Source organism: Carettochelys insculpta, chromosome 7, assembly GCF_033958435.1.
Source record: "Carettochelys insculpta isolate YL-2023 chromosome 7, ASM3395843v1, whole genome shotgun sequence".
Taxonomy (NCBI): Eukaryota; Metazoa; Chordata; order Testudines; family Carettochelyidae; genus Carettochelys; species Carettochelys insculpta.
Genome location: NC_134143.1, coordinates 43166262 through 43192273, shown reverse-complemented (window position 1 = coordinate 43192273; position 26012 = coordinate 43166262). Strand labels below are relative to the sequence as shown.

Sequence of the window (26012 nt, the reverse complement as noted above, 5' to 3'; positions counted from 1 at the left end):
AAACAGCAGTTAAGACAAAAGATTAGCTGGTAAGGGTAAACATAGATGAAAATTTATGTGGTTAGTGGTAGGTGGCTAAAATGGTTAGATTATCAGAGCTGGTTGTTAAGACAGTTGCAGTTAAGGATCTGAACCACACACACTCCTTTATTTGGACAATTTAAGAAAGAATTATAAATTTTTGTCATGCAAGTTTTGGCTTTTGTGAAATTAAACTTAGCTCACAAGCCAGAGCTACTAGACTAAACCACAGATACAGATCTGCCTGAATTTATCCCTACAAAACTGGACACAATACAACTAGCAACTGTAATGCCATCCACCATACACTTAATAATTTTCCTAATTTTATTTGAAAGACACAATACCTGGAGAACTACTTGGCACAAAAAGTTGTTCCCATTGCTTGTTAACCCGCAGTTCACTGCATTCATACTCGGCAGGTTTCACTTCAAGCACATCTGGCAATAAAACTTGCTCCATACTGTCAAGCAGAGGACTACTTTCATCATTTAAAACATCAAGGTTTTGATGACTGCCATGTAATAATTTCTGCTGTTATCAAGAAAATCATTTTCATATACACACAAATTAACAGACTGATGTGATAGAAATAATAAATATCCACATCAGCATTAAAGCATTGCTAGATAAAGGTATCTAAATGGACACATTGTTATCCTCAGGCAAAGCTAATTTTCTGTTTTGTTTCCCTTGCCTTCCCATAGTATTTCGATAACATGTACCCATATAGTATCTAAATACTGAACAAGAAATAGCCTTCAACCCTAGTTGTACCTTCTATTATACAGACAGAAAATCCCTGAACTTTTGAGTGACCTATCATAATTCAGAGTAACTCACAGTCCAGATTTTTTTTTCTTATCTCCAAAAACACAAAATATTTTGCATGGAAAATTTAAGAGAAAAAAATGGTTCTCTGACTAGAAAAAAAATGAGCCTTCTTCATACAGAGTGACCATAGTTCCCTATGTAAAATACAGGACACATGGTAAAATTACTTAGAGTTAAGCGAGTTCAATGGCAACCCATTAGAACTATGCAGTACAAATATACATTATTACAGTAAGTTGACTGAGCACCCATTTAAACTATATACTGCATTATTGTAACAAAAATAGGTAAAAATTAAAAATATATACATATAATTAAGTGGTTATCGGTTTAAAGATGTGCCTGCCTTGTTCTCCTCTTGCTGTGTTCCAGAGTTTGGGCTGGTAGCATAAGTGAGAGTGACGCAGGAGCCAGAGCAGGGAGCCGTGTGGCAGGGCTGGGTATGCGAGCGAGCTGTTGGAAATCAAGGCTGGGTATGTACGCGGAAGGGCAGCAGTCAGAGATAGGGGACAAGAGTCTGGACAGAAGGCTGGCAGCAAGGAGGAGCCCTACAGCTGGGTTCTGGAACAATGTAAGCCGTTTGATATTTTTGCAGCAGTATAAAAAAAAAAAGAATGAAACCTACTAGGGCCAAATTTACATCTATACTCCCATTTCAATTTCATTGGAGTCAGCTGAATTTACAACAAATAAATTATGGTGCTTGTTTGTTTCCTAGCTGCTGTCTGTGGGCCACCGCTCCCCCACCCCCAACGCTGCAGTCCTGGCCTAGCTAGTGGAGGGTTAATTAGAGAAAGTTAATTAGTCATATTTGATTATTCATTTGTATCAGTTTATATTTGTACAAATTCATATCTAGTTCTGTTATAAACTGTAAAATCACTTGAACAAATCCAGACTCCATATTGTACCAGACTCCATACTGCATTCTGTAGGCTCTCTTGGAGCTGAACCCTTGCCTAGTTAAGTGACTAGGGTGTGAATTGTAGAATTGTATTAGATGTGTGAATGGGGTATGTATGATTGATCCTCGATGCCAGCCTGTCCTGAAGATCAGACACCAGTGGCTGAAGAAGCTGAAGAAGTGCAGACAACGCCCTGAAGGTGAGAAAAGATCCACCCCAAAGACAAAATAACAAGGTCCCACTAAGGACAAGCAGGAAAGTCATGTCTGGACATGACTCTGAGGCAGCATGACACAGCAGGACCCATCGGATAACATCTAGCCTGTATCCTATAAAAGAAGGGGTGAGAAGGAAGGACCTCTGGGTAACGTTCTGCCTTCAACATCAAAGAGCATCGGTGCGCACCCAGCACAGACCCGGCTCTTCCTTGTGCCCGGCTTTCCTGGCCAGTTAGCCGCCACAAGCTACGAACCCAAGCTGCCAACTCAGGACTGGTAATTATGCAGCAGCTGCAGAACATTTGGGATATATATATATATATATGTGTGTGTGTGTGTGTGTGTGTGTGTGTATATAAAGGGTATGTAGATAGGTATTAATTACTCTTATAATAAACGTGGCATACTGCCTTGTCCCCTGAAAAAGATCCTGTCTGTATTTTCTGCATAACACTAGCTCCCCTATTCTTCAGGGCAGGGCCAGATTAAGATAAGGGCTGCAGCCTAATGGTTCAAATACCCCTTCCTAAACAAATGATAATACTTGACGGAAATCAGTTATCTGGAAATCCAACTCTAATTGAAAAGTCAAACAAATAAACAGGAGCTATGGTCAAGATCTTCCAGTTTTTAATTTACCATGCATCAATTAGTAAAGTAACAAGGAATATTTCTTTAAAACATTATTGATCAGTTTTCATATAGCTACAAAACTCCAAAAGAATTATGTTGTAAAAAATAATAAAAAAATAAAAAAAATCTTTCCCTTCTAAACCTATGCAAAGCAGAGCAGCCAAACTCACTGCCCCACCTTATTTGTCCCACCACCTCACCTTTTCTCACCTCTTCTCGAAGATGGGGGTGGGGGGCTATGGCTCTGGCCTTTAAGAAAAGGCACAGGCAAAAAGAATGGAGCAGGGGATTAGCCTTGCCAAAAGGGGGGAGGGTGGTCCACCTGCCACTCCCGCATGAGCAATTTAACAGGGTCTAGGGCTCCCAGGCCCTTTTAAATTGTCAGGGGTCCTGGGCACTTGCCCCTTGGCCTCCCATCCATCAGTGGGCCAGGCTGAGCCTCGTCCCACATTCTAAACCCTGGGCTCCAGCCTGGAGCCCCCTCCTGCTGCACCCCAAGCCCTTCACCCCAGGTTCTAACTCAGAGCATGCACTCCAAGCTGGAGCATCCTCACCCCATCTCATACTCTAGCCTTCTGGCCCAGCCTGGAGCATCCCCCTCCCATATTCTGAACCCATAAATTTTGTGCCCATCCCAGATCCTATGGGCCCCCACAAAATCTAATAGCCGTTGTCTCCAGAAGAGTTAATCTATCCATACCAGCTCACCTCCATGATTCACCTTCTTTGTCTCATGCTTCCTGTCTCTGCTTCCTCCTGAACCCTGTCCCGCCATCCTTCATGGGACTCCTCCAAATCCATGATCCCCCAGCTAACTCCTGGCCTGGGTCAGGCTAATATTTACTTCAGAGACTTGCTTGTTTGCTGCTGCCTATCAGCTACCAAGCTAAGTGCAACCCTCCAGCAGCTGTCACCTCTTTCCCCAGAGTGGCTCCCCTCTGCTCCCCACCATAGGGCCCTGCCCTCCCTATCCCAATCCTATTACCTGCCAGCAGTGTTTGTGAGGTGGGGGGAATATCTGAGACACAGCCCACCCTGTCTTTCTCAGGCAGTGGGAGCAGAGTGCACATCAGCCACGCAGCCTGACCTCTTGTCCCTCCTCAGTCCCCCAACATCACCCCAGGGGTTGCTAGGAACATCGTGTTCAAACAATCTGTTTAAAGAGCCTGCCCATCTCTTCTAGATTATCCAGCTAGCTCTTTAAACAGACAGCCCCTGCTGCTTAAAGCACTCTCTCTTTAAAATTCAGGTCACTGCTTTGCTGCATAAGGGACAATTAACCCATTTTTTAAAAAAAGTCAGGATGCTCTCCAGGGAGCTAAAAAAAGGGACAGTCCCAGCTAAAATTGGATGGATGGTCACCCTACCTTCATACCCCAGAGAAACCTGAATAAAATATAGAGTTGTAACAGTTGAAAGCTTACATATTTTACTATTTTGTGACATTTTATTTTTCAGAAAGGAAATTAACTTAAACTAATGTATGACCATTTCATTGGAAAAAACCAGTATCATTTAATCACAGTGGCACCTACGACAAATTAGGGCCTTTAGAAACATTCATGACATCCAGTGTTCTAAGAAGCTCGCAGTCTAAGTTCAATATTCTTGCACTAAATTCATCCACAAGTGCCAGTTTAGGGAATGTATGTAAAGGTGATGAATTCAGTTTCATACTGGTAATTTTCTGCATGTATGAATGTTAGACTGCAAACTTTCAATGCAGTGCTCATGGACTTTCTCTGCTGTCTCTGTATAAGCATGCTGGTCTGAAATTCCAAGAGGTGGTGACACAAGGCCAACAACGGAGGGTAGTTAAGCTTTGACAGTGCTTTATATACATGGAAACCCCATCGACAAAGAGTTGGTTACCACCCTGGACAAACCAGTTTTTCAAGTTTGAGTTTGGTATGGGAAGGGGAGAAGGAGACAACTGTGTTAACACACTGGCTTTACAAAGGTTTCCATATGCCCCAACTGTGGAGAGGTAAACCAGAGTACCCACAAGTTGAGAGTTCTGCTTCCATGACTGGTGTCTTGGAGGAGTTCGCACTAATCCTGAAGTCCTAAAGTAGATGAACCATGAAGTCCCAATTCCAGGAAGGCATATTTCTTCCCAGACATGTGCTAAAGAAAGCAACAATGCTGGAGTCCACTCACATCCAGGGAAGCTTATAGCACAGCTTTTTGGGTCTCAGATGCAGGAGCCTAGTGAGTATCTAACTGTGGGAGCATCACCAGGGCTGACACAACATAACAAGTCTTTGCAGGGCTGGGGCCTTAATCTATTTTAAATTACACACATACACATGCACAATACTGAGCTCTAGTTGTAGAAAAAAGGTAAACTACTGATGAATTTGTCCTACTGTTATTTTGTTCTGCCTTACTAATAGTTTACTATGTCACCTTAATTCTCCAGCTTAGTTATAATCTTGTGATTCATAACTGCTTACTCTTTATACCAGTGTTTCCTAAACTTAAAACATTTGTGTACCCCTTCCGGGACTTTGGCCTTATCAGCGTACCCCCCTCCCAGTGCTGATCTCCTGAGTTTCAGTAATTTATGTTCTGCTAGGTACCCCTTGAAATCCTTTCAAATACCACCAGTGGTACACATACCACACTTTGGGAAACACTGTTTTATAAAAACTAAACGTTGCATGTTAGTTAATAGTACTGGTGATGTGCACTATAATTTACATAAAAAGTAAGACATGTTCCATGCTTTGGTAAGCTTATAACCAAGCATTGAAGTATAAAAGATGTGATCGACAATGTTTTAGGAGAATTAATGAAAAAAAAAAAAGAGAGGACGCAGTTCTTGGGAGGGCATTTTGATTGTTTTGATTTATGAAGTTAACCTCTTTCTTTTATATACATAACATTTTTGTGCTTGTGAACATGACTGGCAACAGAAGCAGCTCAACTGTAATAAATAACTTCAAGTCATCTGATTGAAGCAAGTTTTGAGTGGGATTCATAGGACAGGAAGCTTTTTGGGGAAAAACATGACAGAAGACACTGAATTACCTGAAGAAAAATAAATCTGCTTAGCTAGCACGTTGACGGTTGCTTTATAGTAAGTTAAAGGAAGAATACACAGGAGGACAAGATAACCATGATATAGTCATTAAGAAGTTCAGTAGACTTTCAAGAAAAAATATACTATACCTGGTCTATATTTTTGTTCAAATCAGTTAATTCTGAGTCATCTTCACCAGTCATGATAAAAAAAAGGTAACCTTCCCTTGATAAGATTTCTATCTAAGGATTTAAAAGAAAAGCAAATAAACCTTAAGCAAAAACACAGCAATCAGTATTGTGGAACTATGTAAGAATCTTGTATGTAGCTGGAAATAAAAATCTCTCTCAGATTTAGGAGTCTAGAACTGTTCTGACTTTCAGTAACTTTTACTAGAGATGTCCACAAGAAGTTACTCACCTTGGGCACTAATGGTGGTTTATTGAGATGTGTATTCCTACGGGTGCTCCACTGTTGGTATATCTGTGTCTGCACCACTGATTAGAGAACTTCTGTAGAAGCATCCATTCAGCCCACACATGCAATGCTCCTGCTTCCTCCTATGTCACAGGCAAAACCTTCTCAAGCACAAAGCATTATTGTCAAGAACTCCACAGTAGAGGGGAGGAGGGTGGGTTGTGGAGCACTCACAGGAACACTGATCTCAACGACCCATCAGTATTGCACAAAGTGAGTAACTTCTTCTTTAAGTAGTGTCACAATGGGTGCTCCACTAGATGACTCCCACGCAGTATCTCTCACTGGAGAATAGGGTTCAGAGTCAAGTCCGTCATGGATGATAGAACTGCAGTACTGAATCAGGCAAATGCAGCAGAGTCCCTCCGTATGCCTTAATGTTCAGCAAAAAGTCCATGCAGATACCTGCTTTACAGATTTCTGATACAGAGATATCATTGGCAAAGGTGATGGACAAAGGGGCTGATATTGTATGGTGTATTGTAGATGGGAATGCTAGATTGTGAAGCTCACATTTAAGTTGGTTGATTTTTTAAAGTAACAACAGAATAAAAGATAAATGGAATAAAGACAGAAAAAGAAAAGGAATCTTCAAAGGTAGCTAATGATGAACAATTCTAAAGAGTGACAGAGAGATAGCCATGTTAGTCTGTATTCTATCATAACAAAAAAGTAGTCATGTAGCACTTGAAAGACAAATAGCAAGGTACAAAGGTAACAAGGAAGGTTTGCCCTGACAGTTCTGGTTGACCAAGGGGTAGTGGAATCTGCACGTGTGGGCTGAAAAACCACTGGTACCAAAGTTCTCCAATCAATAGTGCAGGGATGCAGATACAACCATAGTGGAATACTTATAGGGACACTATTCAAAGAACACTACTAGTTCAACGCTATCTACAGTGCTATTCTTGAACATTATTATGGATTCAAATTATATTTCCCACATAAGCAATGGCCACAGAAAGGAAATGGGAATTTTCCCATTTTTTTAAAAATGAATATTTTGAAAATTAAAAACAAGACTTTGTTACCTTGTTGTTTCAAAATTGTTTTCAAAAGGAAAATAAAAACATTTTTTACACAATTTCAAAATTATAATGGAAATCAAGCAAATTATCTGTATGGTAAGGTCCTTCTCCCATCCGTAAGGGCTGCAGGATGTGGTCCTAATAATTTTACTATCTCAGAAAGAAACTGTGTTATGGTCATTTCAAAATTACACCATATAGAGACTCACAGATTTTAAGGTCAGAAGGGACCATTACAATTGTCTAGTCCAGGATGCTCAAGCTTCATTGCACCATGACTGTCTTCTGACAACAAAAATTATTATATGACCCCAAGAAGGGGAACCAAAGCTTGAGCCCACATGAGCCCCAGTGCCCCAGCCAGAGGGGACAATGCCAAATCCCAAGGGCTACAATTCCAAGCAGGGATCACGTAAACTAAACTGAGGGGAACGGGTGACCCCTGCGGTCACCCTGTGCCAGGTGCCCAACGTAATCCACCTGGCTACCCTGGACCCCGCAGGCTAACTTCAGTATCAGAGACCATCCTCTCCATGGGTCAGTTGTGGCAAGAGCCTCAGGGCACCCCCAAAACAGAGAGAGCCAAGACAGACACTCCAAACCATCCTAAGGATGGAAGGGCTCCACTCAAATCCCTTTCCAGCCAAGTGTCTCACCACCAGCTGTTGGAAATACTTGCTGCTAGCAGTCACAGAGAAGTTATGTACCACTGTAGGAAGTCTCATCATACCATCCCCTCCATAAACTTATCATGCTCTGTCTTAAAGCCAATTGTTTTTTTTTGCCCCCCACTGCTCCCCTTGGAAGGTTGTTCCAGAACTTGGCTCCTCTGATGGTTAGGAATCATCACCTAATTTCAATCATGAACTTTCTGATGGCCAGTTTATATCCATTTGTTCTTGTGTCCACACAGATGCTTAACTTAAATAACTTGTCTTCCTCTGTGTGATGGGGTGAGCACGCCCCACACTGGAACAGAAGGGGCTAAAACCTTGTGGGTGAAAAAAGTCCTGCCCCTCCAGCTAGACTGGGCATACTCCAGATGTTGGGGCAGTATAAAAGTCAGCAATTCAATTCAGGCTGCACTGGACACTGAAAAGGCAAGACCTAATAGTGGAGCCCCAGAGGTAAGCCAGCCAGAGACCCAGATAGTAGGCGCTGCAAACGGCAACAAGACTCCAGAGCCTGTGGAGCCACATGGGGAGACTGGTGTGATGGAGCCTGAGGACTCTGAGGATCCTTCAGCTGTGTGAATGACAGCAACTCCAAAACTAGTAGGAAGTGATTAAGGGAGAGCATTGAGAGTGTTTTTCCCCACCTGCGTCACCTCAGCATGTTGCAGTGGGATTCCCTGCTGAGGAAGTGATGGATCATTTCCCCGCTGCCATTGTCCTGGGTCAGGGCCTGGTAGAATGGGGGTGGGGGTCTGGGCCCCCTCGCTGGGGCTGCAGTCCTCAACCATTAGGCTGGGCTGTCCTGATCCCTAGGGCTGTGCCACTGACTCTAGCCAATAGGCCGGGCTGCCCTGATCCTTACACCTGCACTAAGCACTTTGGCCATTATGTCACACATTGTCACAGGATGATGGCCTGGTTCAAGTCACGTGCAGAGCAGCAATAGCATAAGCAGCATCCACATACTCCTGTGCCCTTGCCCTCATGGGATGAGTTGTGCATACACTGCAATACTCCCCTAATATTTATCCTTCTGATTTACGTAGGCTACATCTACACTATGAGATAAATTCAAATGTATTAAAATCGATTTTGTAACGCTGGGTTTTATAAATTCAAATTTCACCATCCTTACCTTCCCACAAATTCTCCACAAAGTCAACTTATTGCTGTCGCCCTAAATTGCCTAACATTGACTGTTGCACCCATGCATTGTGTAAACCTATCCCCCAGTTCTCTCAGCCCTGTAGGATTCTGGGTATTTTCATCGATGCAGTATGGGGAAAAAATGCCCTATAAGTGGTTTCGAGTATGTGATGTCATCTTCTCACATTGCATTGCCCTCATTCCCCTCCCACGGAAAGCAAATGTCCATTTTTCCAGAAGAAAAGATAGCAAAGTAGGGAATCACAATGATACACATTGCATACACCACTCTGGGATCACCCAGATAACTACGCCATGTCAACAGGTCCCTCAGCTACTTTTCCTCCCTTGAAACCACAGTATGGTATGACCTGTCTTAAGGAAGCTATGTGATAAGGAATTTGCCAAAAGAAACAAAGATTGGAAAGAAAGCATCACCAAAGATCATCAATTTAACTGAAATCTCTTGCTTTTATAACTGAATTATCCAAGATTTTACAAAAAGCAGGAGGTGTTTCTGTCTTCTCAACTGGCGCTCCAGCCACTGTCCCCCCTCCCTTGATTCCAGAAACATGATCTCTGAAAGTATTTCTGGAACAATGCAAAGCTTGAAGAAAGAGAAGGATAGAAAAGGTTAGAAAAAAGATTTTTGGCTTCTCACTACACTATGCAGAGTTGTCCAACACGGGGGATGGGGCTCACCAAATTTCAACAAGCAGTGTTGCTCAGGCTGGGGGGCCAGCCCTGACTCATTGTGAGAGGACATGCCACCCTCGTCCCATGGGGGGTGGGGTTTAGGGGGATTGGTGGTTGAAGAGCCAGTTGAAATGGTCCCTTCTGTGTTGCTCAGGCAAGCAGGGGGCACAAGCCCCCAAAATCTTTGGTGCCAGGGGTAGACTTCCCCCAGTGCCAAAGATTTTCAGGGGCTTGCTGCTGCTGGGGGGTAGACTTCTGCCTGGTGGCAAGGCCCCAAAAATCTTTGCCGTGGGGGGAGATTTCCCCCCAGAGGCTGCAAGGCCCCAAAAATCTTTCCCACCTTTGAAGCCCTCACTGCGTGCAAGCCAGGACATGGTGCTGCCTGGCAGCATGGTCTGTACTGCACAACAGGCACATCCTTTTACTGGGTCGGGGGCTAGACACGTGATGCGGCTGGGTGCAGAAAAGACCCTGACTGCATGGCACCTGTGCTGAAAGGTTGGGAAGGGGGACCTATACACATGTAAACCGCAGAAAAGAATTTTCTCGGCCTCTCATAGAAGCATGACCCACACAGCCTAGCTGCCACGTGGTGTGGTGGGGCAGGGGCTGGCGGCAGCACAGAAAAATAAAAATCCAAGTGCTCAGTTTACAGACATAGAGACGGAACTATGAACTCTGTGTTGGGGCTACTTTCAATGGATAGATGCATTCACTGCACTGATAGCAAAGAAAGAAAGAAGTTTCTCAGCCTCCCATACAAGCGTGATCCCGCAGGCTAACTGCCACGGGCTTCCTGGTGCTGAATTCAAATTTGCAGGCTTCCCGTTACCTAATTCCTGTGCACCTGGAGAGCAGCGGAGATGGAAGCAGCCAGAGGGGAGGATTGTGGGGCATCATGGAATACATATGGGACACCTCTGGAGGCTAATCAAGTCTATGGCTTTTCCACATTAGCCTCAATTTGAACTTTTAACTTGAACTTGATGCTACGTCGAGTCACTTGTAACGGTGTTATAATACCAAACTTAGCACTGTCTAAAATCGAATTAATGGCATTTACAGTGCAAACTGTGACTTTGTAAAGTTGGGCTAACTGCCTTAAATTCAACTTTATCATGTAGTATAGACACGGCTTTAAAGATTTATTTTGGTTACGCTAAACAAGCCAAGTTATTTGAGTCTCCTTTCATAAGTTAGGTTTTCCATTCCTTGGATCATCCTAGTAGCCTTTTTCACCTGTTCTAGTTTCAATTTATTTTTCTTAAATATGGGAGACCACTACTGTACACAACATATCAGATGAGATCTCATTAATGTCCTGTGTAATTCTTCCTGTTCGTTATTGGAAATACCTTGCCTGATGCATCCTAAGACAGCTTTAGCCTTTTAAATCATCCCAGCCAGGGCTTTGTCGAGCCAGGACTTAAAAATCTCTCAGGATGGTGATTCATCACCTCCCTATGTAACACATTCCAGAGCTTCACTTCCCTTCTTGTGAAATAGCTTTTTTTGTAATATCCAACTTAGACATCCCACACTGCAACCTGAAACCATTATTCCCAGTTCTGTCATCTTGGACAACAGCCTTTCTCTTTCCTCTTTTGAATCCCAGTTCAAGTAGTTCTTCTCTTCTGTACACTAAATAAGCCCAAATCCAACAGCTTCTCCTCATAAGTCATGTGCTCCAGCCCCCTAATTTTTGTTGCCCTTGGCTGGATTCTCTCCAAACCATCCACATCCTTCCTGTAATGGGGGGCCCAGAATTAAACACAACGCTCCAGATGTGGCCTCACCAGTGACAAACAATCACTTCCCTACATCTGCTGACAATGCTCCTACTAATGCATCCCAATATGCCATTAGCCTCCTTGACTACAAGGGCACACTGTCGACTCATCCAGCTTCTCATCTACTGTAATCTTTTCTGATAAACTGCAGGGCTCTGCACTTATCCCTGCTGAGCCTCATCTGATTTCTTCTGGCCCATCCTCCAATTTGTCTAGGTCACTCTGGACCCTATCTCTACGCTTCATTGTATCTACCTCACTCTAGCTTAGTGTCATCTGCAAACTTGTAGAGTGTGCAGTCCGGACCCTCATTCAAGTAATTAATAAAGATGCTGAATAAAATCAGCTCCAGAACTGAATGTTGGGGCACGCCACTTAATACTGACCACCAACCAGACATCAAGCTGTTGGCTGCTACCCATTGAACTTGATGAGCTAGCCAGCTTTCTGTCCACCTTACAGTCCATTTCTCTAATCCACACTTCTTTAACTTGCTGGCAAGAATACTGTGGGAAACTGTATCAAAAGCTTTGCTAAAGTTAAGGTATAGCACATCCTCCATTCAGTTCTCATATTAATCCCCATCTTCTCCAAATTAACTAACAAATTCCCATGTGTGACTTTATCAAACGCCTTACTGAAATCCAGGTACATTAGATCTACTGCACTTCTTCTATCTAAAAACATGCGTTATCTTCTAAAAGGAGGATGACTGAGTTAGTCTGGCATGAGCTACCTTTTACAAAATGATGTTGTATTTTATCCCATAACTGTTAACCTCTATGTCTTTAACTACTTTCTATTTCTAACTTAGTTCTAAGACCTTGCATATAATTGAAGGCAAACTAAGAGTTGTGAAGTCAAACAAATAGTTTCCCAGATCATTTTTTCCCTTGTGGTTACTAGGTGAAATTTTGACAGTCCTGAAATCTATGAGCTTTGAAATAGACTTCAGTGGAGTCAGGTTTTCATCCATTATTAGGCTTGGAAGGATTATATATATTTCATCTCTAAATGCTGAGAAACATCGATACCACAAACTGAAAAAAATAATTCTATCAATAATAATCAAAACTTACAAATAGACAAAAGTAAGAAATGCTGCTTGAAAGGTTACTACAGAAGTTTGATTAAGCGTATGTAGTTTGTACGTTTGCAATGTCTTGTACTAACAATTATAAATCTTTAACATGTTGAATCTCAATATCTTCTGTCCATATGCAATTGTCTGACCCCTATAATTTCCTGCCACTGTGAAAATTTAAGTCAATAAATAGGAGAAATGCTTAAAATAAACACTTTCAAAATTATATAAAAATAAAATTCTGCCAAGCCTGGCCATAATTTACAACTTTCAGCAGCTCTCTTGTGCAGGTTCAAGCCTTATGAATCATAAAAAAGTCAGGAAATGAAAATACAGCATTTAATTTATACAATTAAACTCACAAAAAGCAAAACTTAACATTTCAACAGTAATGTTAGTTTGACTACAGTGGAAATCTGGAAATAAATATATACCAGAATATATTCTCTCTCTCTCTCTCTCTCTCTCATTATATATATATATATATAGATATAGATATAGATATAGATATATAAATTTAACAACAAACAGAAAAATATTAACCAACCAATCGACAACAAAATGTGAGTTGATGCATGTCACGCATTACAGTTAAACGATACCATTGGAAATATGATCATGCATTCTTTTTGCACTGAAATTAACATAACATGATGTAGTTTACTATTTGCAGTATTTTTATGTTTACCTCATTCCTTGCTTCAAGATTTTTCTGGTATATTTTATTATCAAAGAGGCTTTCATCTGTGGCCTCTTTTTCTTGTACAGCCTAAAACAAGAAATACAGTCAAGTCTCAGAGGGGTAGTTGTGTTAATCTGTATCTGCAAAAATGAGAAGTCCTATGACAGCTTAATGACTAACATTTATTTGGGCATAATTTTTTCTGGGAGTGAATTCCTCCCAAGTAGTGAGTTTTACCCACAAAGGCTTATGCCCAAATAAATTTGCTAGGCCTGGTCTACACTGCAACTCTAGGTCAAACGTAGCTGTGTTAGATCAATTTAACAAACTAGTCTGCACCACCAAACCTGTTCTGCCAACTTTAAGGGCTGTTAAACTCAAATTTTGCACTCCTGCCTGATGAGAGAAGTAACAATAAAGTCAACCTTGAATGGTCAACTTTGGGGTAGTGCACATGCAGGTCTGTGAAAGTAGACATTCTTGGATTCCATGAGGTGTCCCACAATGCCTCTGGCCAGCCCTTTCAACTCTGCTGCTTTCCAGCTGCTCTGGAAAAGACATAGGAAAATTTTAATTTCATTCCTTGTTTCAGCAGCATGGCAAGCACTGCAGCGCACCCGACCATGAATGCCCAAAGTCACAAACAAGCTCCAGCATGTAGTGTACAGGAGATCCTGGATCTGATTGCTCTGTGGGGAAAAGAATCTATGCAAGCAGAACTATGAAGCATCAGAAGAAACGCTGATATCTATGCGAAAATCACAAAAGGCATGCTGGAAAAAGGATACACCAGGGACATGCAGCAGTGCCACATGAAAGTAAAGGAGATCAAGCAGGCGTACCAGAAAGCAAAGCAGACAAATAGATGGTATGGGTCAGAGCACAAACATGATGCTTCTATGAGCAGCTATATGAAATTCTTAGGCAGGGGGGAACCTATTCAGTATCCCAAAGCTGTCCATGGATACCTCCCAAGAAACTCTTCAGGCAGCCTGAGGCAACAATAAAGAGAGACATTGCTGATGAGGAAGAGGACAATGAGAATGCTCAGCAGGTGAGCAGAGCATTTGACCTCTCCAACAGTCCCACCAGTCTGTGTTTATCTCACCAGAATCATCATTTCACTGTCAACAGGATTGACTTGTGCCAGTATCTGACAATGGCTCCAATGGCTTCTGACATGTTTATGTTCGTGGCCTCATCACAGTCTTCTTCACTGCAGCAGTTCCTAGATAGGCTCTGGATACACCACAGCATAATGCATGAGGTCTTTGAAATGCTTGTCACAGCAATTTGAAGCTGAAGGGGGTTCATGCTGGTCCTGCTATGGCATTTGCAAGGATAACCAGGGATAAAAGGGTGTGAGAACAATGTTTGCAATTGCTCTCAAGTGGGTATGGGGAGGGAAAAAAGTGCACTGTGTGAGGCTAACGACATTTACTCAGAAGTGCCCACTGGACTTTTTCATCCCATCAGGCACTGAGCCTAAGTCAGAAAAAGCAGAAACTGTGGAATACATATCAGTACATTGCTGTCAGAGTTGACAGAACCCACCCTACTGGGGAAGCACTCCGTTGAACTCATGCATGCAATAGGGACATGCACCTTCAACTTCACCAATCAGGACCTAAATACTCAGCCTAAATAAATGACCTAATCTTGTTGTGTAGACGTGGCCTTAGTTTTTAAGGTGCCATAGGACTCCTCATTATTTTTAAGAAAAATAGCATTATAGTTATTTTCTACAGAAACTACCAACACAACTATTGACCTGAAAAGCATATAGAAAGACAAGAACTCAGTTCATTTACAGCTTTTACAGCTCTTGTACTTGACTTTCTGAGGTGCTCCGCACAGTGTAACATAGAAGTTTTCTACACTGACTGAACTTTGTCTTTCACTTTCACATACAAAAAAAATGTAGCTTGTTGGAAGTTCCACTTAATCAATAAATTATAATGGAAAAATAAGTTACCTTGTATGTTTTCAGTTTCCCTCTTACTCTACTTCTTAATGCTTCAGTTATACTCCCCTTTTTTTCTACATCAGCCACTTCTAGTGTAAAGACAACATAGGACAAAATTTTTCACACACCTTCTTACAGTACTAAATGCTATTTTTAGTATACTCTTCTACAATGAATAGAATTGTCTTCTTATGAAAGGTATTAAATAACAACACAAAGTAAAATAATATTCATCAGATAGTTTTATACATGTAAACTGAATCACCAACACACAACTAGAAACTTGCAGCACATACAATCTTCAATTTTTTAAAAATCCTGAACATCTGAAAAACACACAGCTGTCCAGGATCAAACTGCTCAATGCATGGATTTGCACTAACTACTACGAACAAGGCCACACCTTCTCTCCCTGGACTCTCTGAAAACCAGCCTGCTGAACAGAACTTCAGTATATAATTTGTTATCACAATTCCAATAATAACATTCATAGAAACACGATCAAGGGGAGAAGGCAACAACTGAAGTACTGGACAGTTGGTGGAAGATAACAGATTAGAGGCAAATGGAGGACAAAAACATTGTTCTACCCTTAATAAAGTGAATACTCCCTAATAAGAACTCTCTCAGAAAAGGCCATGTACTGATCTAAGATTAGTGTAAATCAGAAGTAACTATACCTGTTTGCACAGTTAACTCATTGAGCTAACTCACTGAACTTTACACTGAACTACCAACTTCAGAAGCTGGCCCCCAGCTCATACCTCAAGATTTAAAATCTGGAACCACAGATGTATTATCATACTACATTTTCAAACAGACAATAATTTGACATATCAAAATTAACTTTTTTTGAAACCTAACAATGCACTGCTCTTCAGAGAGAAGGGACATCTATGTAGTTTCAAGCTCTGAAATTTAGTTTTTCTACATCAATTTGCCAAAGGGTAATTAATATTCTTATGAGACAAGCACATTTTTATGCTTGCCAACATCAAACAATTAGTGAACCTGGGAGCAAAATTGTCAAATAAATTCAACTTTGGAAACAAAAGTTTAATCTTAAATGTGATTTGTTTAGAAGAAAAAGGTGTATGTGAACATAAAAAGTCATCATTTCATATAAAATATAACTATTTTAATAATTTGGCCTAAAGTCTGTGACATAAATTAATTACTTACAATAAATAATTGAAACCATTTTGTAACATTCACTATTGCAATGAAATACTACTTTTAAACTGCACCCTTGCCTTAATTTTTGAATGAAATTTAAATCAGCGATGCAGAGGAGGTTATATCTCTGAGTAAACCATTTGGAATGTATTTCACATTTAGTAAAAAAATTCATTCAGCATTTTGCAATCACCTTCATTCATTGTTGCAGTTTGACAATCCTGAAAATCTAGAAAATTATGTATTCACAAAGGGCAAGATTGTTACCCCTTTATTCATGGTGAATATCTTGCAGGGGCTCTTCAATTTAATTGCACTCCAATCCCTTTCTCAGAACAAAATTACTGCATGACCCTGGGGGGCTACGGGAGCAAAGCCAGAGCCCTGCTGCTCCAGGTGGGTGGCAAGAAGGCTAGAGCCTGAGCCCTGCTGCCCTGGGTGAAGGTGGAGCTTAAGCTCTGGGTCACAGTAAGTCTAGTGATGGCTTCAGTGACCCCATTAAAATGGGGTCAGGACCAATTTTGGGCTCCCATGCAGTTTGAGAGCCACTGCCTTACATCATGAGAAGTCCCACTGAATACAGTATTATTTAATGTGAATGTGTACATCAATCTGGACCAATAAAACCATAATATAGTTTCAGCTCAGGCAATTAAGTACATCCTCCTCAACCAAAATCAATCAACAGCAGAAACAAGCCTTATTTTTCTGAGCTACCTTCCTGGAAATTCTGATCTACAGCTTCTTCTGTTTGATGCTTAACAACATGTTCATGGTCTTTAGTCAACTGTGAAAAACAAAATTACAAGAAAAAAGATTTTAAGTAACAAAAAGTCTTAAAATTAACCTGCAGATTCCACATTTAATATTTTCTAAACTTGCATATTGCACTGCTTGCATAACATTTTATAGTACTGGCCATTGGTAAGCATCTAATACAGTACACAATACTGTACATCGACCCCCCCATATTCACCACTGAGATATGATTATGTACTTCTTACGTACATGCCTTATGGAGGTACCACCATAATTTGTTGAACATTAACATCCTGTGGAATCATATGTACTATCATTATATGTGAAATTCTGAAATAAATCTGTTTTTATAACTATCAGAGGGATAGCCGTGTTAGTCTGTATCTACAGAAATGAGAAGTCCTGTGTCACCTTACAGGCTAACAGATATATTGGAGCATCAGCTTTCATGGGCAAAGACCCACTTTGTCAGTATGCATCATGTGGTGTGGCAGGGTCAGTCTCGTTCCTGGGCCCCAGGTCCTCCGTTCAGTCCACTGGGCCCACCATACGAACCCCACTACCCTTGTTGGGATGGGGAGGGTGGTCTGGGGGGAACCCAGTCCCCACCCACTCATTCCAGGATCCAACCCAGGGACCCTGGATGACTGCCACCTGCAAGGGCTGACTCCCTTCGCCCTTGCCCCTGCAGTACTTCTCCCCAGGCCATTTCCCCGGACAATTCCCACGGTACCTCCTCCCGGTAGTGGTAGCTGTGGCAACAAGTCCCCTCCTTTGTTTGGCTCCTCCAGCTGACGGTTCCCCACAGTCTCTGGTTGAACTTCAGCTCCTCTGGACTGGGTCAGCCCAGCCCCTGCTCTGCTGAGGGTCTTCTGGTGCTTTTGTGGCCTCTGGTGTTCCTCCAAGTGCCCTTCCCTCTCCTCACTTGCCCTCCAAACTCTCCTTAACCACCCTCTCCCTGACCTGTGTGGAGAAGGGCTTATAAAGGTAGCCCTGAGTGAGATCAGTTGGACTTTACTGATTTAGGGCAACCTACTCCTCAGCTGCTCCCACTCTGATTGTCAGCTTCATCTCTGCCCGCTTTTTACTCCTGTCTTTCCTCTCCTGGGCCCCACCCTGCCACAGTGGGGTATATAAGAGAATACACTGTTTCCTTTGGATCCTTGGGAAGGAGGCTCTGTTGAAATAATGGCAGAATTCTTCAAGTTTCCACCCAACTATCAATGTCAGCCCGGACCAGTCCGCACAACCAGTCCTGGACAGTAAAGTCCTAAAAAGTGATGGTGCCATGACCACCACCCTATACTGGAAACCCACTGACCACTAAGAATGCATCTGACAAAGTGTGTCTTTGCCCACAAAACCTTATGCTCCAATATATCTGTTAGTCAACATGGTGCCACAGTATTTCTCTTTGTTTTTATGCTTATAACTGTAATATGTTGTAAATGGGATACACCCACAGCTAATTTTTCAGTGACCACAAAGAAGTAACTAACATTGACAAGACAGATTTATATTTAGCAGATAGATATTGATGGCCTATCAAGAAGAAACCACTCTCCCAGACTTCTCAGAAAGCGCACATATACAATGGGAGCTTCCTGACCCTTACCTCACAGCACAGATCTTTCTAACACCTGGAAGAAGATTAAGAGAGGGTGGATGACATAATCACTGGTTCTCTCTCCTTCCCAGTCTCAACACCTAAAAATATCATTTGGAAGACTAAGACTTGGGACTGTGGTTTACCCCAGGATGAGAAGGGAGACCAGGCTGTGTATTAAAAACTATAATATACATGGAACATTCAATGTTAGCCTATTCAAGTTAGAATTTAAACTAGGGTTCTGTTTTTCTTTCTTATGTAACCAACTTTGTACTCTGTGCCTAATACTTATAATCTCTCTGTCAGTAGCTGATAAACTTATTTTAATGTTTTGTCATTACCAGTGAGTTTGTCTCAAGCAGGGTTGGGGAAACTGCGGTCTGGATTCAGATAGTGGTTTGTCTGGATGTGGCCCCCAAGGCTTAGGGCTCCCTCCCACCCCCAGAATCCAGCCCACTCTGGGGTAGGGAGTGGGAAGGTTTGAGCCTTGCGGGTGGGGGCAGGAAACAGCGGGACTGCCACCACTGCCTGTGATGGTGCCACTCCCACTCTCCTGGCTGGGGGAATGGCAGCTCATAACTCCCTGGAGAGGCTTTTCTCTTTGCCTTCCCAGGCATTGCCCTACTGCTGCTTTGACTGGCCAGAATTCCAGCCAATCAGAGCAACTGGAGGGCAGTACCTGGGAGACATGGGGAGAAAAGCCTCTCTAGGGAGCATTCCTCTGCTGTTGTTCCCCCAGCCAGGGGAGGGGGCAGCAGTGGCGATGCATGGCAGTAAGTGCCCCTCCCCACGGCCCAGACTCTCCTACCCCAAAACTGGCCCTGACCCCTCTCCTGCCCACACCCCGCCCTCAGCCTGTTCATGTACCCTGCCTCCTGCCCACACCCCCACACCCACCCTGCCCCGACTCCCATCCTCAACTTGTTCCTGCACACTTCTTCCCACCCAGACCGTCACCTCACCACTGCCCCCAGTCCAATTACACACTTTACATCCCAGCCAGATACCACATCCCCAGCCCAGACCTGCACCCTCTCTCCCACCCAGGCCTCAGACCTGCTCCTTGGCAGCTCTCTCCCACACAATGAATCATGAATCCCCATTTTTGAAACCACCCTGGTCCTCCATAAGAGTTAATCTGGCCTGGGGGATTTTTCTGTGGGTCACTGGCCCCCAACTCAAAAATGGTTCCCATCCCTGGTCAATAGTGCTTAAGGAATCTGTTCAGATTACAAAGGCTGGTGCATATCCACTTTCCTTTGACAAAGTGGTAAGCTATATAATGAGGTTGCAAAGCAGACCAGAAGGTTTTAAGCAGCATGAAACAGAATATTTCTAGGGTGCAAGGCTGTGGGCTAGGGTGACTGGCTGGTCTCTGTGTGTATAATTCAAGAGTGCCTTAGAAAGCATTCATGCAACTCGGCTGCATGTGTAAATCTACATGTTGGACTAGCCACAGCACCTGACTGGGTTGTTTGCTTGTCATTATCCTACCTACTGAGACAGCTCAGAAGTCCCACAGTTCAAGGAGTACGCCACACATCTATTTTCATCCTCTGGACCATGGACACCAGAGAAGTCAGCCCATTATGTCTTCAAAAGATTGTTACCAAAGAACAGTTGTTTTCAACTTGTAGCCCACATATCCCTGAGGGTCTGCAGGCTATATTTGAGATTTCAAAGAGGTCTGCCCTCAGTTTGAAGTTTTTAAGGGTCCACAAATGGAAAAAAGGTTGAAAACCAATGACCTACTAGATTATATATTTACTCTCCCAAATCCAATGCATCTGTCCCAAAAGGACACAGTAAATTAAAAAGATATTGGGCCAAATTCTGTTTTTCTTTATACTGCTAAAATCTATCTTAATACTATCAACAGAGTACAATTTAGCACAAGAAATATTGGAGCTAAATCTGATTAATTTTGTAAATAATATTTATCAGAACTAGATTTAAATCTGTTAGTAGATTTCTTTTGATGTATGACATAATTAAACAAGTAAATATTTTTTTAAAAATCACCCATTAAAACATATTAGAGCATCCACAAATGTTACCACCCTGAATATCTTCCTTTTGTACATTCATGTCATTGTAACTACGAAGCTGAGAACTGAAATTGACATTATATTGAGCAACTTTGCCTAAAAACTATTCAGTCTAAAACTGATGTGGAAGGGTAATTATGTGGGGTATGCAAGAGCAGGTACTGCCTCCTTTGGGCTCTTCTAGGTATGGGCTTTGATTCAAGGTTCTAGCTTTAACATTTAACACCCTTAAGAGAATGGGTACCAGCTATCTTTTCAACATGCTAACAAACACTATTCCATTTCCCTCCAGTAAAGCTGGATGACATGAATATACTTGTCTGGAATGCCTATAACGGGCTAATGCAAAAAGCAGCCATCTGACTTGGTTAGAATCAGTGTCCACTCAGCAGTTAAGAGTGTTACTCAGTGGTTTTTCCCCTCTGTATAAATGCAGGTAGAATTTACTAATTTCTGTGAAGTGCCTTCACTCAATAAGAAATGCTGCTGAAATACTACATATTATTATTAGTGCAGCTGGACCAAATCAGCACATTTTGTTTGTGCTTTGTGTGCACTTCAGAATGTAATTTATAAGTGAGGGATTTAATTTATAAAGCCCCATAGCTTTTTCACCTGGCTACTCTGGGACTGTGTTGAGAATCTGCAGTTTTGTCTTCACAGATATTATTTATGAACTCCATATGGGACGAGAGTCTTGAATGCAGCTGTTGCTTTCCCTATCCTAGCATTGATAATCTTGTCTGTTCCTTCAGCTATGCCCATAATACTCCCCAAGTCCATGAACTGTTCCACTTTTCCAGGTCATCCTCTCCCGGTGTGATGGTGTTGCTGTTGGCCTGGTTGATTCCCATTGTCTTGATCTCTCCCTTGCTAATGCTCAGCCCAGTCACTGAGGCAGTTTTGTCTAGTGTTGCAACCTTTTCTCCCAGGCTTTCATGTTGGCGTGAAAGAGAGTAACATTGTCAGCAAAATCAATGTCCTCGAGTTGTTTGAAAAGTGTCCACTGAATGTTCTGTTGATGCTCATCTTTTGTCTCATTCATAATCCAGTCCATTGTGATCAAGAACAGGAAATGCATCAATATGCACCCTTGTCGCATTCCTGAGAGTATGCTGAACTATTCTGTCAAGAAACTGTTGTGAATAACTTGGCATGTCTCTGAAGACAAAACTGTGGATCAAACACAAATGTGAAGTGTGCTCTTGTATGGGTGCGAGACATGGCATACTAAAGCGTCTTCAAATCACAAGCTACTGACATTCAACCTAGAGAGGTTGTGGAATTTCCATCACTGGAGATATTTAAGAGCAGGCTAGACAGACACCTATCAGGGATGATCTAGATGATGTTTGGTCCTGACAAGAGGGCAGGGAACTGCACTCGATGACTTCTTGAGGTCCCTTCCAGTTCTAGAGTTCTATGATTCAATAAACAGATGCCTGATGTACATCTTTTCCATCAAGTGGTGAGACTTGGTCACAAACGAGGAGCTTTGGAACAGAGCAGGACAAGAACCACTTGAATTCCAAATCAAGAGAAGAAAGTGGGGATGGCTAGGACATACTCTCAGAAAACTATCATCCAGCATAATCCATCAAGCTCTCATGTGGAACCCACAAGGAAAACAGAAAAGAGGAAGACCTCGGACAACATGGAGAAGATCTATTGAGCCTGAATGACAGCAACTGGGATACTCTTGGGGTCAATTAGAAGTTTTGTTCTGAGACAGAGTGAAGTGGAGGAGACTTGTAGGTGACCTATGCTCTAACTGGAGTACAAGAATTTAAATCAGTAAATCAAAGCACTCTGGGACTGACTCTCTCCATGCAATAGTATGGTTAATTTTAGCTGGGATAGTTTTCTTGATAGTCCATAGCTGTGCACACTTGAAGACTACAAGCAAAACAATTCTTGGTGCAGAGTTCCGGGCTATAGAATTTTCTCTCTCTGTTGGTTTGTCAAAGCCCCACTTAAGTGGTTAGAAAATTATGCAAAGTCCATCTTTTGAGTTAAGCTCTTCCAAACAGTTTTATACCAAAGCATTATCTTTGCTGCTGCCTTTTTAAACTGACATTCGTAAACTGACTGATGCTTGTGCTAATCTGTAATGGTTCCAGATTTCATAGTAATAGACATACTATGAATTAGTCAAATCATGAGCACATTCAGGTGTCAAATTTTTAAATGTCTAGAAATATAATAGAAATATAGGAAAGGAAATAAAAATTGATAACCAAGAGATTGATGAAAAATAATACCATATTCAAATAAACCTCTTTTTTTCCCTAATGTTAAAAGCTGGCTGGAGTATCAGAGCAGTATCGCACTGTATCATAAGTAAGAAATAAAACAGTCGTTCCTCTCAAAGCTGTTTTTAACTTGTCCTTGTTCCAAATGTTCTTAGTTAACCTGTTAAACGTCATTTCTTTAACAATACATCCCAGCAATAAATGTTTTAACCTGTTTTAATCTAACAATATATCAACCTGTCAGCTATATACAAAGAAATCTGTAAAACCATCCACAAGCTAAAACTCTTCCTTTGTTGAAAACCTAAGTACAGCTGAAAACTATACTATTTCCCTTTAAATCACTAGACTCAAATTGATCTTCTTTTTACAGAAAACTTGGTTCTAATTTCAGTTATAGTGGTGTAATTCCAAAATAGCTCATTTGAAGAAAGCTGAATTATTATAGATTTATACCATCATAACTGAGCAAAATCTGGTTTGGGAAGCACATTTCAAATTTTTAAACTACCATTTATGCTCCCATTTTCCTCTGCTTAAAAATTGGAGTACCTGTGAACAAGGGTCTGTAAAGAACAAATAGCACAAAAGATCTCAGGAAAACATAAGTTTAATTAGAGTAATTTAAGACACTATTGATTTCTAAGACAGGATTCTATATTCAAAAATGGAACATGAAATTGGTTATTAGTAGAGTCTTAAGTCTAGACTTGGAAGCAAATTTGGGCCAATCTTGATCATCATGTCCTTCTGAAAGACAATACAGCTAATTAGGGAGAAAAGCCTCAGAAGACTGATGGAGTGGTAAATAATGAGGACCGGGCAGCCATACAGAACGATCTGGATTACTTGGTAATGTGGTTCCATACCAACAAAACTCATTTTAATACCACCAAACTTAAACTTATGCACCTAGGAACAAGGAATAAAAACAATACCTACAGACAGGGCCATCCCAAGCAGGAGCTGGGACCTGGGGCAACCCTCCACCCGAGGCTCTGGTCCTGCCCTACCTCTTCCCATCCCTGATCTACCCCCACCCTACCCCCAAACTCCATCCCTCTTCCACCCTTGCCCAACTCATACCTCCTTCCCAAACCCCCCTCCCCAGAGCTACGTGACCCGGAGGGATTACCAGTGGCCTAGCAAGGGTCTGCACTCCCTGGGGCAGTGAGAGCCCAGAAAGTAGAACAATATGTGCAGCAGCCTGCACCGAACCCAAGGGCCTCAGGTGGCTGCCCTGAACCATCTTATAGACAGGACAACTCTGCCTACTTTGCAATTACAGCCACAAAGAAATCCTTAAAGAGTCACAGGTTGCAGACCCCTGTCCCAGACTGTATCTCTCAAAAACTTCAGGGAACGAGTGCAATGGGGGAGAGCAGGCAGAGAAGGGCAAGAAGAGGCAGGATGGATGTGGGGCTGAGCTTGGGAAAAGGGGTGTAGTGGGAGGCCCTGGAATGGCCCTGGTGAGCAATAAACACAACATCTGAAGAGACTTCCTGACAAAAGACCATATGGACAGTAAGCGATCAGCTGTTGTGACTGGCATAGAATATACCATGTTCGACCCCAGAGGATAGAAGCAACTTCATCTGTATGAAGCACAAGCTGATCTCCATATTAGAAAAGGTTAAAGGACTAGGGACTCAAATATCAACCCTGCATTGCACCAAGAAAAATTAAGACTTTCTGGGCAGAAGTGGATGTGTGGTGCTGCAGACACAGCATATAAAGAATCACAAGAGGTCGGTGCAGAACAGGTAAGAAAATTGGCAGCATGTGACCTGCAGAAGACAGAGGAGAACCTGTGTGCTCCTAACACAGATAAAGGTAAGAAATGGTTTTCAGGCCCTGTGCACACACATTATGGTGGAGAATGGGTTAGAAGGATCATCCAAGGGAAGGGATCAGAAGATGACCCCATCAACTGGAAAGTAAGGGATGCATTGTCCAACGCCAGCAGTCAGCAACCTGTGGCTCTTCAGCCGCATGCGGCTCTTTAAGGAGCCACTTGCGGTTTCAAGAGCTGCCACTGCTGAGTCCTCTTGTGGCTCCAGAGGCTGCACTGCTTAAACAAAAAACTAAATTCAGTTGCCTGCTGTTGACCCAACTGAATTTATTTTTTTGTTTAAGCAGTGGTAGCCAGAGCCACTCAGCAGTCAGCTGCAACAGGGAGCACGGAAGACAAAGTCAGCTGGGTAGGGAGCTACCCCATGGTGGCAGAAATCTAAGCTGGCAGGAGAGCTGTGGGGAGGGCAGCCAGTCCTGCCCCTGCCAAAGCCACACAACCATGCTGCGAAGGAGAAGAAGATGGCGGGGACCAACAGGGAGAGACAGCAGCTGCTTGAGAACTGCTCGTGCTGAGGTGAGTTAAGCCTGTGGAGGGTGGAGGTTGAGGCTCAGAAAGGTTAAGCCTGGGGGCGAGGGGAGAAAGGTTGGGGCTCAGTGGGGTTAATCCTGGGGATGGAGGGGCAGGTTTGCAGGATGGGGGGTAAAGCCTGGGGATACGGGGCAGATTTGGGGGCTGAGGGAGGTAAAGCCTGTAGATGGGGGTAACAACTTTCTAACTGCTACAAATTATTGTGTGTGCGCTGTTCTTAAAATAGGGGTGATAAAAAGCACAGTTTGACATTACTTATTAAGGACTCTCTTGTATTCATGTGTTTTGCGGCTCTTGAAGGATTGATTTTGTAACTGAATTTGAAAATATGGCTCTTCTCGCTATTTGGGTTGCAGATCCCATCAGAAGCAGTGCTTTTTTTGTGCTGGTACTTGCCAGTACTGAGTACTGGCACTTCAGCAGTCCCAGCCACAGGACTGGCTGGGGAGGTGGAGGGCAGGGAGCCAGCTGAGTGTCAGCTCCTTTTTCAAAAACAAAACAACAACAACAACCAAAGAGCACTGGTCCTAGAGACGGGTGAGCCACAACCACCATTCCCAAGAGGAGGAGAAGAGGCTTTTTTCAGACAGCAAAAGGAAGTTTCTA

General features: G+C 42.5%; 1 protein-coding gene across 1 annotated transcript in view; it reads right to left on the bottom strand.

Annotated features, from left to right (window-relative positions):
• The window catches only part of CC2D2B (coiled-coil and C2 domain containing 2B), a 119559-nt gene that overhangs the window by 90126 nt on the left and 3421 nt on the right, over positions 1 to 26012 (bottom strand). The window contains exons 3-7 of the mRNA XM_074999603.1: positions 17073 to 17142; positions 15189 to 15268; positions 13220 to 13300; positions 5786 to 5878; positions 369 to 555 (exon numbers count right to left, since the gene is read on the bottom strand). Coding sequence (XP_074855704.1) covers positions 369 to 555; positions 5786 to 5878; positions 13220 to 13300; positions 15189 to 15268; positions 17073 to 17142 — 511 coding nt within the window. The remainder of the gene's footprint in view (positions 1 to 368; positions 556 to 5785; positions 5879 to 13219; positions 13301 to 15188; positions 15269 to 17072; positions 17143 to 26012) is intronic.